We start from the raw sequence: 12207 nt of genomic DNA on the forward strand, positions 1-12207 counted from the left end.
GTCCTCTGAATTTCTGTGACAAGAGCATTTCAAATGGTGGTTAATTGTATACTTATTCCAAGTTATCTTTTATCTTGAACTTCCATTTAATTTTACTCATTTTGCTCCTTGACAAAGTGTAAGCTCTTCAACAATAGGTTCTGTGTGATGTATTGATGTGTGCCTGACAGTACTTTCAGAATATACAGTGTTTATGTGTTCACTTCATTGAGTCAGATTGTTTCCTAATGTCTATGTAAGCGATCCTAAAGAAACAGGGATTTGACTATTGGAACTAAAGAAGGAAGAGGAAGTGTTTGAGGGGCACAGGATATGTCTAGGAAGGGTAAATGTGGGTACAGGCATTGTGTTATTGATGAATGTCACTTAAGCATTGGGTTTCCAGAGATGTGAAAGGGAAAAGCAGAGATAAGGGATACACAAGGATGGAAAAAGAGAAAATGTGAAGGCCAAGCATAATACTCTAACATGTTGCAGAGTTCCATCTCTTTTCTCAAAAACCAACAAAATGGAGTAGTCTTTTGACTCATGACTAGGACTCTCTCTCTTTTTCCAACTTGTCTCTGGAGAGGGTCAGCATCAAAAAAGCTGTAAACTTGGTGTATTATGCTTGGGGCTTGTCTTACGGGTCGGGGGAAAGGTAAGAAATGCCTGGAGCATTTTATGCCTTGAGTGGCTACACATGGCAGGGCATTGCTATAAAAGGAAGAAAATGAAATACTGCTCCTCACTGGGATAGCAACTGTAGTAGATCTTTGATCACTGTACTCACCTCTGCTTCATTATCTTGATCTATAAAACAGAACTGATAAAAATAAACCTTCACTGTAAGACAAATTTTAACCGAAATAAGCAGGCGAGAGAGGCAACAAAGGGCCAGGTAGTTTATTTGAATGCAATTCCCAGGTGAGGTTTCCCAGTCTACAGAAATGGAGGCTGAGGAAGTCGTGCCCAGGAGGGGAGGTGGGGAGTTTTTAAGAGAACAGGGAAGGGAGGGGGAAGTGGGCCATGCTAGGGGTATGTGGGGAATTTTTTATAGGCTCAGGGTCGGGTGATGGACAGCCAGAGGTCTCCTCCTTCCAGATGGAGGGGGTCTGCATCTGGGGTTTGTTGGCACATCACGGGACTGGAATCCAGGAAGAGCTGTCTGTTCCTTCCACATATGGCACAGAGCTACTTGGCGATGTCTCTGCTCTGCCTGCACTGTCCTCGCCCTTCCCTCCAGTGCCTCCAGCCTTACATTCACAATTTGGGGAAGGTTGATATTGTATACCCAACAGGGTGATCTCACCTCAACTTTTTAAGACAGAACCTTTATAAATGAGACCATCACATTTTCCATTGTACGAGGAGTGACATAAGCATTAAAAGGAAGATGTTGGTCTTTGACATTTCAGGATGTTTGAGACATTGCTTTAATAACTATTCTGTGGAATACTTTGGTGTCAAATATATCTGGGTTCAAATGGTTCTTACATCTATTTTGCATGGCACAGCCCTTGTTATATCATCTCTTTGAAAAATGTATCAAATTTTCCATCTATAAGATTAAATATACTTATGGTCTAGAATCAATATAAGAACTAAATAAGATAACCTGTATGAGCAAGTAGCACAATGCATAAAACCTAGAAGCCACGTGTTATTTTCCTATTTTCTGGTGGTCTTGTATTTTCATTCATTCCTTTCCCTACAAACCACTTTCATACTTAAAAAGAGGGTTTTCTAGAGTGCATGAAACTTAGTTGTAAGCTAACTAGGTGGTCTACTTCTGTGTATAGAAAAAAAGCACTTTTAATTACTGGTAGTGTATGTTCATCATTCCATGAGGTCTTAAAAGTCCAGAAGATAGTCCACATCCCTCGCTGCTGTATATTAACCATGAATCAGACATACTCTGGAAATCCTATGCCCTCATGATATAAAGACTAGAACATCTATAACTTCTACCACATGATTTTGTAGAAATCCAACTCTATATCATTTTTGCCTTTGCTAAAGGAAAGTCATTTTCCTTGCAGGCACTTACTATATTTATTGATGAACTTTGGAAGCAAATGCTACTTGGAGAATCTATCATTCAATTCTTTTCATTTATTTATTTTTATTAAGTTATCATTGATATAAACTCTTATGAAAGTTTCACATAAAAAACAATGTGGTTAATACATTCACCCATATTATCAAGTCTCCCCCATACCCCACTGAAGTACTGTCCATCAGTGTAGTAAGATGCCACAGAGTCACTACTTGTCTTCTCTGTGCTGCACTGTCTTCCCAGTGACCCCCCACAACACCATGTGTACTAATCATAATGCCCCTCAATCCCCTTCTCCCTTCCTCCCCAACTGAACTCCTCCACCCCTCCCCTTCAGTAACCAGTAGTCCCCTTCTCGGAGTCTGTGAGTCTGCTGCTATTTTGTTCCTTCAGTTTTGCTTTGTCGTTATACTCCACAAATGAGGGAAATCATTTGGTACTGTCTTTCTCTGCCTGGCTTATTTCACTGAGCATCATACCCTCTGGCTCCATCCATTTTGTTGCAAATGGTAGGATTTGTTTCTTTCTTATGGCTGAATAGTATTCCATTGTGTATATGTACCACATCTTCTTGATCCATTCATCTACTGATGGATACTTCATTTTAGAGAAATGTCCACTAAAGTCAGTCTAGGAAAAGATATTCTTAGGAATTTTACATACTTTTGAAAATTCGTTGAGTCCAAATTATGTCTCTCATACACAGTTCATTAAATAATTGAGGCACTGGCAGAAATTTCACCTTGATCAAATCATCTGTCAACTCACTTTGTAATAGAAAAAAAGGATTCCAAGTGGTATTAATTTACTTGCTAACATATATGCACCACCGTGGTCCCTACCTCAGATTACTACACATCATTGACTTAATTAAAGACAAAATATACTATTTAAGAGACTTTCTTGTACTACTGTTTACTTCAGTGGCAAAAATCACTATTGACAAAAGAAGAGCAGCATTACTGAGTCATAATATGTATATATATATATATACACACACACATACACACATATATATATAATTAATGCATTAAAAGACACTAACAGTCTTAATGATTTGTGATTCTTGAACAACAAATTCCACTCTATTACTATGCAGCAAATAATAGTATTTACTTACAATTGGTTACTCTGTGCTCAGCATTGTGCTATGTGCAAGGTATGAAGCAGTAAACAGATGGACTGACATTACTCCTGCTTGCAAGGAACCTGTAGTATAAAACCAATTACATGAAATAATTTCATCATGGCTATAGATACTGCAACTAGGTGTTATAAGAATGCACTGTGAATGGCACTAAGAGTCTTAGTTGGCTAATTTGGTGGAGGGGAAGTGGCACAGGGAATGCTTCCTTGAAAAACATTTAAGCTGATACTTAAAGAAAAAAAGAAGTTGGCAGACACAGATGTGTGTGTAAATGCATATGGATACGCATGTGCGCTTATGTTAGAGATAGGCGCGGTGTTGAGTATACAGATGCAGGAAGTTTGCAAGGCAAAAAGAAAGGCACCTTCAAAGAGGACTAACTTGGTTAAAGGAATTTTTAGAAGTGCACCGTGATGAGAGTTTAAAGAGTTAGAAATAAGTGGTTCAGGATGAAACTGAGAATTAGGCAGGAGATAAATTGATATATGTATCATTAAGATATGTACATATCTTAATGATATAACAATAATAGAATACACAGGACAAATGTTTTCATTAGGACAGCTATATTTTTTCACAAGTTTATTTCTCAAAGAGTGTCAGTGATGTTCAAAATCCACTTATTTGGAGCATTACCAGCTATGGTAGGTATTACTGTATTTGTATGGATTGCTTAACAACCACACATATGGCATTTAATTGGGAATTATGTGTTAATGCTGCTTTTAAAACTACAATAGTTTAACAAAATGGTGTTAAACCTTTACTTTGCTATATGGGCCCAGGCATATCCAAATGACACTTTCTCATTTAAAAGCAAAATGTCTAAAAACAGACTCTTAATCTTCTTTGGAAGTATATATAGCTTTTCAGAACCCTTTTGTGTTTCCTTTCCAATGTTAACTCAGGAAATAAGCCTTCAGAAAAGTATCTCTGTCTTTGCTTTCACATTATTTTTGGACAAGTTTTGAGTCCATAGCATTGCTTTTCCACATTTTTTTTTCCAGGGATATAACTGTCATATCAAAAACTGATGTTTTATATCTGAAGAGAAATTTCACATCAGGGGTGCAGATCAATGACAATGAGAGAGAAAAACTATGTACTGGCCAAGTTCATACAGTTTGTCTCTATTGACCAATGGTCATAAATATATGATTATATTTTATTTCCCTTTGTTCTCTAAAATCCATTATGAAGTTTAACTCCAAGTCAAGGATCTGAGTTTTATTACTGCTCCTTGCTGCTGACCTTGATTCTCTGAAATGACTTTTGTTTCCTTGAAGTCTACTGGCTCATAGAAAATTAATATACTGTTGTGTGACAAGATATTATTGGTTAGGTGGAAAAATGAAACTATTTGGGATTCAATCAAAATAGAGGAGGTTACACTCTAAGTCTGAATGATCAGGTTTTCCTTTTTATTATTCACCCTGGAATTTGTTTGAAATATCCATTACATTTAGTACCTTATCTGTCCATGGCCACTCCAGTTAGAGCTTGCACCTATCAATTGGTGGGCATAGTGTCACTATAGGAGACACTGCCTCTTGTCAAAAATACTGAATCCTTCAGCAATTCAAAGAAAACTACACCCACATTTTACATTCTATTTCATTGCTTGAAAATTACTCTAACAGAGACATATATATATGGCTGGTGACATTTTCAGAGGAGGTACCAACGTATTTAACCCACATAAAATTAACTGGAGGAAAAAGATAAATCAAAAGAAAAACCACATTCCACTTTTATTAAGGTAAAAGAAATAAGAGGTTAAATTATTATGTTTTAACCATTCAGTGAGAAATTCTGTTTGATGATCCTAATTTAATTCATGTGCACAGCAGATTGCTGTAATTGACTTGTATGCTTTTAATGAAGTTGAAATTCTTGGACACTTTTAATAATAAATCCCAAATGAATAGGTCTTTTGTTGGTGGGTCATTCTCTCTTTATCGTTACCTTTGATTTAGGAAATTTGGAAAATAGCTTCTCCAAAAGATTCTCCTTTGGTTTGATTTGAATTTTCAAGTACATTCCACTTGTTTTTAATCCAATTAGTTCAAGCCTGCTTGCTTTCACAATCCAGAGAAACTCCATGAAGTTTCTGTATCCCAGCATGTTAGTATTGGATCTCGGTCCATTCCAAAGGAAAGAAAAGGTCATTGGAAATTATTTTTGCCTTTGACTGTTCCCAGTCATCTGGGTTGTTTTATGTCCTTTACATCTCACATTGTTTAGATGTCTGTCAAACTATGGACAGGATTTAATAAAATAAACACAATCATGTAATTTGACCAGATGTTTTATAAATAACATAACACCATTTCTTTGTAAAGAAATGAAATATATTTTGAGTACTTTCTCAAAATAATATACCTTGCTTATGAATTTCCATATGCAGCTTGTTTATGAAAACCATGAGTTGGAAGCAAAATGTAATCTTTCCTGGTGAATCTGAACAAACTGAACTATTTTATGCCCAGTAATAGAAGGGGTTTGGAGCCTGTTAAAAAAAAAAAAAACATTGTCACAGTATTCCATTTAGATGTGTCTTTGTTTGGTTGACAATGTATTTATATGTAATTTTGTCACAAGAAAAGTCATTAATTTTTTATTCTAATAGATAAATAAAGAATTTGGAGAGTAAAGTAAACATATATTGTGCTGAGGTAAGCACCATCTGATTTTCTATCCATTAACCCAACAAAGAATAAAGTGTGTCTTTCAATTTCAAAATCAAATCTTTTAGTTAAAAAAAAAGTGCTCTGTGAACTAGAAGGCAGCTGGCATTCATGGGTTACAGGATTGTATGCTTCATTTGTGTGGCTACCTTAAAAATTATCACATCTTTTGACACCTATATCTGCTGCCTATTCTATCATTTTTTATTCATTGGGAATATAGTGTTTATGTTCTTATTTTACCCAAGTCTCATCAAGGATCTTCAAAAACTATTGTTGACTTAAATCAAGCATTATCAATCATATTAATTACTCTGTAAGTGCCAAAGGTATGAGGGCAAATGGTATGTTTGTGTGTATGTATTTCTGTGTTTTCACGTGCTCTTTTTCAAACTCAAAGAGAATATATAAAGCTTTCAATTTTCCACTTCTTCTTTAGGACTTTTTTCTTTACTTCCCTTATAATAATAGCTATGATTACTTATTTTTTGGCATGAGGCAGTTATTGAACAAATAATGAACTGATTGACTACATGGATGTTCAAATCAGTGATGATCATTCAAGAAATAAAATGTATTGAAGTATGTGAAGTTCCCTTTGAAAAGTACAAAGGAATGCTTAGCTACATGTAGCCTGTTTTTTGGGCACAAGTATTTGCTTTCTTTCTCTATGAATGTTGTTAGGCTATGGGGATGAGATAATAGTGTCTTAAAACCTATCAGAATTCAAAACAAGATTTCCTTCACTACTTCAATCTATAGTATTTCATAGGTTATATGGTAGGTATTGTGAGTGCACTGAGAATACATCAATGAACACTACACACAATGCCTGACCACGTGGAACTTTGGAGTTCAGAAGGAAAATATTGAATATGCAATTATAAGATGAATGCTTGCTTCTAAAGGGCATGCATGTATTTGTCATTAGGAAAGCATATAGTCAGGTGTCCTTGTCTTAAATTGGAGACATCAGGGAAGGCCTCGTGAGGAAATAATTCTCCTGCCAAGAAAACTCCATTAATGAGTCATGTTTGGCTAAGGAAAGGTGGGGATGAAGTGGGAGTGAGAAAGAGCATTTCAAATAAAGAAAGCTCCAAGCATAAAAGCCCAGAGACAAAGGAGAGCTTTAGAAGAATTGAAAAAAGTCTCATGAGGATAGAAAGGGGAGAGCAAGGCAGTGACACTCATGAGGTGGGACAGGGGAGGGAGAAAGGGACCAGATCATGGAAGTCCTCAGACCCCTCACCAGGGCTTTGAGATTTTACCCTAAAGGCTCTGTGAAGGGTTGTGATAGACAAGTGACCTGATAGATATTGGCTGACTTGTGGAGCATGAGTGGGACTGAACAATCAGACAGTGCAGAGAGGTCTGTTAATATGCTATAGTAGCAGTTGGGCAAAAGGTGATTTGCAGTCTAGATTTGGGTGGTATCTGAGGGAGTAATGAATTATTCCTGATAGCAACACTGTAGCATGAAAACAGCAGCCGCCCGATTACAAAGTCATCAAGAGAGTTGTAACAGTGTGAATTGATATGAGTGCTGACAAGTCTGTAGAGCAGAGTGTATGTATGTGTTTTTGGAAAATATTTCATGTTTGATTATTATAATTATACATATAAACATGTTTATTACCTAAATCACATATAAGCCCCAAACACGTATTCATCAATAGTCACACTGACTTAAGATAACCAATAATAAGCCTTATTATATTTTCCCAAATACATATGCATGGAAGCACACAAGAGAGAACACAAGTTGTGCAAACTTTTTAAAAATGAAGATAGGCTTGAAATTTATGCTATTTGTATCCCTATTTTCTTAAAAAACTTATTAATATACCAAAAATATATTCTCATAGAATAAAGTATTATTTTATTTTATATCATTTTAGTGATTGTATAAACAGATACATACATGCCAATGTTCTTATTAAACTTTATCTTTGGTTCCGCTTTGATATTTACATTTTAAATTGAACACTAACGTATGAAATATTTGTCATATAGACATTCAAAGGAAAAAATTGCTAAGGTCTAAATAATAGTTCTTTTCTGTTTCTCTAAAAAGTGTGTGACCAGTATCATGGTGGGTGTTTTGTGGTAAGTATAGTGTATAAAAAGACTAGCATAAGAAAGCATTTATAAATTATTCTAAATCTGAGAAAAAATTTTATTTATTATCTTCCCTAATAAAATTATTGTCTTGTGTGAAACCCACTACCATTCAATATTCCTTTCACCTATGAGTCCTCATCTGAGCTTTTGCCACAAGGTCTTAGCTCAAAATTCCATGTTAGTTAATTTTCATGGAAGATAAAAACTTTCTGCAATATACATTATTGAGCATTGTGATGGCAGCCTAGGTTCTTCCTAAGTGCTTTATAGGCTAAGACAACAGTCACCTATCTGCAAGCATTATTCAAGGTCAACTTAAACTGTATTTCTATCATAATTTTTTGTTCAAAGAAGTGAGGCTCACATTTAGTTCAGGTATGTGAGCAGGGACCATTGCTTGTGGCCTGTTTTTGTTCCTTAAACTCTCATGCCTTTTTTAGAATAAACAGCAGATATTTGACTAGATATAAGCATATATATTTTTTGAAATGTTACACTTCAACATGTTAAGCTTTAAGTGAAACTGAAGGACACTCAAATAAAGTCACTTTTGTCAAAGCCTTTTCCTATAATAACATATTTGAATGATGCAAGATGCATTCTCTTGTGATGTCCAAGCAATTGATAAACCAATTTGTGTGGAATATAGGAAAGCTATTCAAACTTTGTGGTTCCTTAAATGAGATGAATAAGAATTTCTATTTTCCGAATAGGACATAAAGTATTCTAGGCCTATTTTAGATGGTTCAGTGTGCCAGAGATGGTATTAAGTTTGGTGTTCATAAATTACTAATCTGGAATAAGAGATTGAATGTATTTTGAAAACTTAAACCTGTTTCACCTGAACATGTTTAACTAGTTAATAAGAAACATCAAAAAGACAAAACCCTGAGATCAATGGTCATTTTTTTGTAAAGCTATTATATGCTGTTTAAATTGGTTGTTCGGGTCTGTCTATAACATAAGTTTAATAACCTAGCTCAAATGCAGATTTCTAATTTTCAATTAACATAGGAATAATTTTGTTTGCTAAAATAAAATAAATGAATGAATGACAAGTCTGAAACATGAAATGTTCTAGGTAGAACTTTTTAAAATTCCAAATTTCAAAAAATCATGTGGCAATTGTATAGCTCAAGCTTTAAGTATTAACTTTTAACCTTTGACCTTACAGATTTTAACCAATGAAATGTCTCTTTAAACTTTAAAGGAAACAATGATAACGAGCGCCTGGCGATTGCTAGACAGCGAATTCCATATCGACTTGGTCGAGTAGTTGATGAATGGCTACTCGACAAAGGTAAAAAACATTGATTAAAACTTCAAATAAAAAAATAATTTGAACATAACCAAGTAGTACTTCATTGTAACACTAATAAACATAAAAATAAATTTTCCGTAAAACTAAATTAAAAACAAATTTAAAACAGTAAAATGTAGACAGTAATATTTGCATACCTTGTATAATAATTTCTATACATTTCTAGACGTACCAGCTGTTTAATAATCTTACCCTGTTAACTTAAGGTTAAAGGGACTGTTAAATATAACCCACTAACTCAATCTATGAAGGTACTCACAGCAAGCATTTAACCCAAAATGATAAATCGTTCATAGATTATTTACATGTTCCAGCCTCTAAATTATCAACTAAAATATATGTAGTTCTGATATCTTTATTATGGTCCTGAAAAAAAAAAAAAAACAACTCTTGGTTTAAACTTTAGGCATCTTAAATAGTGGGCAATATGGATTGCCAGTCAAAATGAAGTCCCTTTAACGTTTGCAACGTTCTAAGAGCATTTGGGAACAAGCCCTAATTAAAACTGAACTTAAAGTTGTGTGCATGCTTTTTATGAGCAGAGACCAATCTGCTAAAACTGGATACTAAATTTGATGACATTGGTACTGTTTCTGAGGATTGCTGTTTGATGGAAATGTGCCATAATTTCTCCATCGGTTTGTGTACCATTCCTGAAGCCGCTTTTTACATCTGAAGCTATTTTTTTTTTTCATTTTGTTTCGTTTACTAGACTTGCTGAAAGACAATCAGAAAAATACTTCTGGAATTTTTTTTTTGTCTCTGACATGCTCAGTGTAAACCATGTATTTCTTTTCAGTGTGATTGCCGGAAAAATAAAACAATTCAAATAACAATAGACTATTGCCTTCAAAAAACAAATGTTTCTAAAGAATAACATATAGATATATGTGGCCATTATGTGAATTATGAAATTCTGATCATAAATTTAAAATTAGATCTCAACTGCTATAGATTACTTTCTGCTAGTGGTAATTTTAGAATGACAAATACTTGAAATGTTAGAAATCTTACTTTTTTTTAATGTAATAATTTAGACTTAAGAGACCAACAGTGTAAGAACTTGAGGTAAAAGGGATCCACAGAAAATTGATTTATAATACGTATCTTTGATTGGTCTTTTAGCAAAAGCACTACATTTACAATAAGTTGAGAATTTAAAAGTATTTGCCAATGATTATGCATTTCATGGACACCTCATTTATAAGCAATGAATTATGAGTCAAATGCCTCTCTTATAGTTTATTGCTCTCATTATCCACCCCATGAAAGATCTGTTTATCATCCTTTGTAGAATGTAGAGTTCACAATCAACATTTTTGCATGTATGTAATATTATTTTTACAGGGCGTCAGCTCACAATCTTCAATAGCCAAGCAACCATAATAATTGGCGGGAAAGAGCAGGGCCAGCCCTTCCAGGGCCAGCTCTCTGGGCTTTACTACAATGGCTTGAAAGTTCTGAATATGGCGGCTGAAAATGATGCCAACATCGCCATAGTGGGAAATGTGAGACTGGTTGGTGAAGTGCCTTCCTCTATGACAACCGAATCGACAGCCACTGCCATGCAGTCAGAGATGTCCACATCCATCATGGAGACCACCACAACCCTGGCTACTAGCACAGCCAGAAGAGGAAAGCCCCCTACGAAAGAACCCATCAGCCAGGTAAGTCTGCAGATGCCATTTCTTCATGGACCTGTGATTATGTATGTGGGCTTTTTTTGCATATATCTTTTCTAAAATAGGATTGTTTCTGATCTCAAGCACTATGGCTTCCTCTGAGACTTGCTTAATGTATTCAGTCTGAATATGACTTGGGTATATGCTGTTGACTTGGGATTTGTGGACTTTTATAAACTGCTTTGTGTTGGTTTGTTGGTAGATAGCTGATAGTCTTGTTTTAATAACCTTGGTCTAGCCCAAGCTGATGGGATTGTCTAATTATATAGGGTTTTCACTTTTTAAGTAAATTAATAAAATATTTGAAAAGCCTTGGTTGTTCATCAGCACTTTATCAAAATAAAAGAAAAGCAAATTTGAAAGTCTTAAAAGAGAAATTGTCTAGGAAACATCTATTTGTATTTTCAAGCTTTAAAATTTTGTATTGGAGGCATGTGAACCTCATGGTGAAGGATAGGTCTACTTTTTAACTGCCTTTGGGGAGGAAACTTTTCCTCTGTGCTTCAGGGATCTTTTGGCTGGTCTAAGAATTAGATTGTTATGAGACAGATTAACAAGAGAAAATAAAACAAGCTGCCTTATACACACACAGAATCCCAACAGTAAAATTGAGACCCAAAGAAATGACCGAGGCAGGCAGATTGTAAACACTTGTTTCTTTGACAAGGGAGCATCTATCTGTGAGGAATCAACAGGACTAAGAAAACTTATGTTTGCGATCTTCAATTAGTAAGCAATTCTAAGTAGAATTTGGGCTGTGATAGTGAATTAGTAAAAGTATTAAGGCTCATTTGTATAGCCTTCTCTGCTCTAAATTCCCTATATTTGTGATAAGAATATTTCTTTACATCCTGGTACAGGGTGGGTACCTTCCACATGGCAGATTTATTTCCAACTTTCTAGGGAAAAACAGGTCAGAGTGTTCTTCTGGTACTGGCTGTTTCAATATGCCAAAGTGCCACATTTTGAGGGGCCTGCCCTTGGCCCCATCACTATGACAAAATCACACTGTTAGTTTATCTGAGTGAAGATGAAGACCCAAAATGTGGTACTTAAATAGCTGTCTTTGGATAATCTGTTTTGTGTGATAAGTGGCAAACTGCCCTCCCTTAGAATTCACTTTAATGACTTTATTTTTCAATTTTATGTCTAATATTTTTTAAAAATATAATTTTAAAATGTCAGACTTGTACAACTTAGAAATATATTAA

At 35.0% G+C, this 12207-nt stretch overlaps 1 protein-coding gene across 27 annotated transcripts in view; it reads left to right on the plus strand.

Moving 5' to 3' along the window:
* The window catches only part of NRXN1 (neurexin 1), a 1077010-nt gene that overhangs the window by 938604 nt on the left and 126199 nt on the right, over positions 1-12207 (plus strand). For 17 of the 27 annotated variants that reach the window (XM_073213308.1, XM_073213315.1, XM_073213306.1 and 14 more), the window contains 2 exons: positions 9204-9293; positions 10662-10981. In XM_073213308.1, the coding sequence (XP_073069409.1) occupies positions 9204-9293; positions 10662-10981 (410 nt within the window). The remainder of the gene's footprint in view (positions 1-9203; positions 9294-10661; positions 10982-12207) is intronic. The other 10 variants (XM_073213327.1, XM_073213337.1, XM_073213325.1 and 7 more) reach the window with 1 other exon arrangement.

The sequence above is a fragment of the Manis javanica genome, chromosome 1, assembly GCF_040802235.1.
Source record: "Manis javanica isolate MJ-LG chromosome 1, MJ_LKY, whole genome shotgun sequence".
NCBI classification, from domain to species: domain Eukaryota; kingdom Metazoa; phylum Chordata; class Mammalia; order Pholidota; family Manidae; genus Manis; species Manis javanica.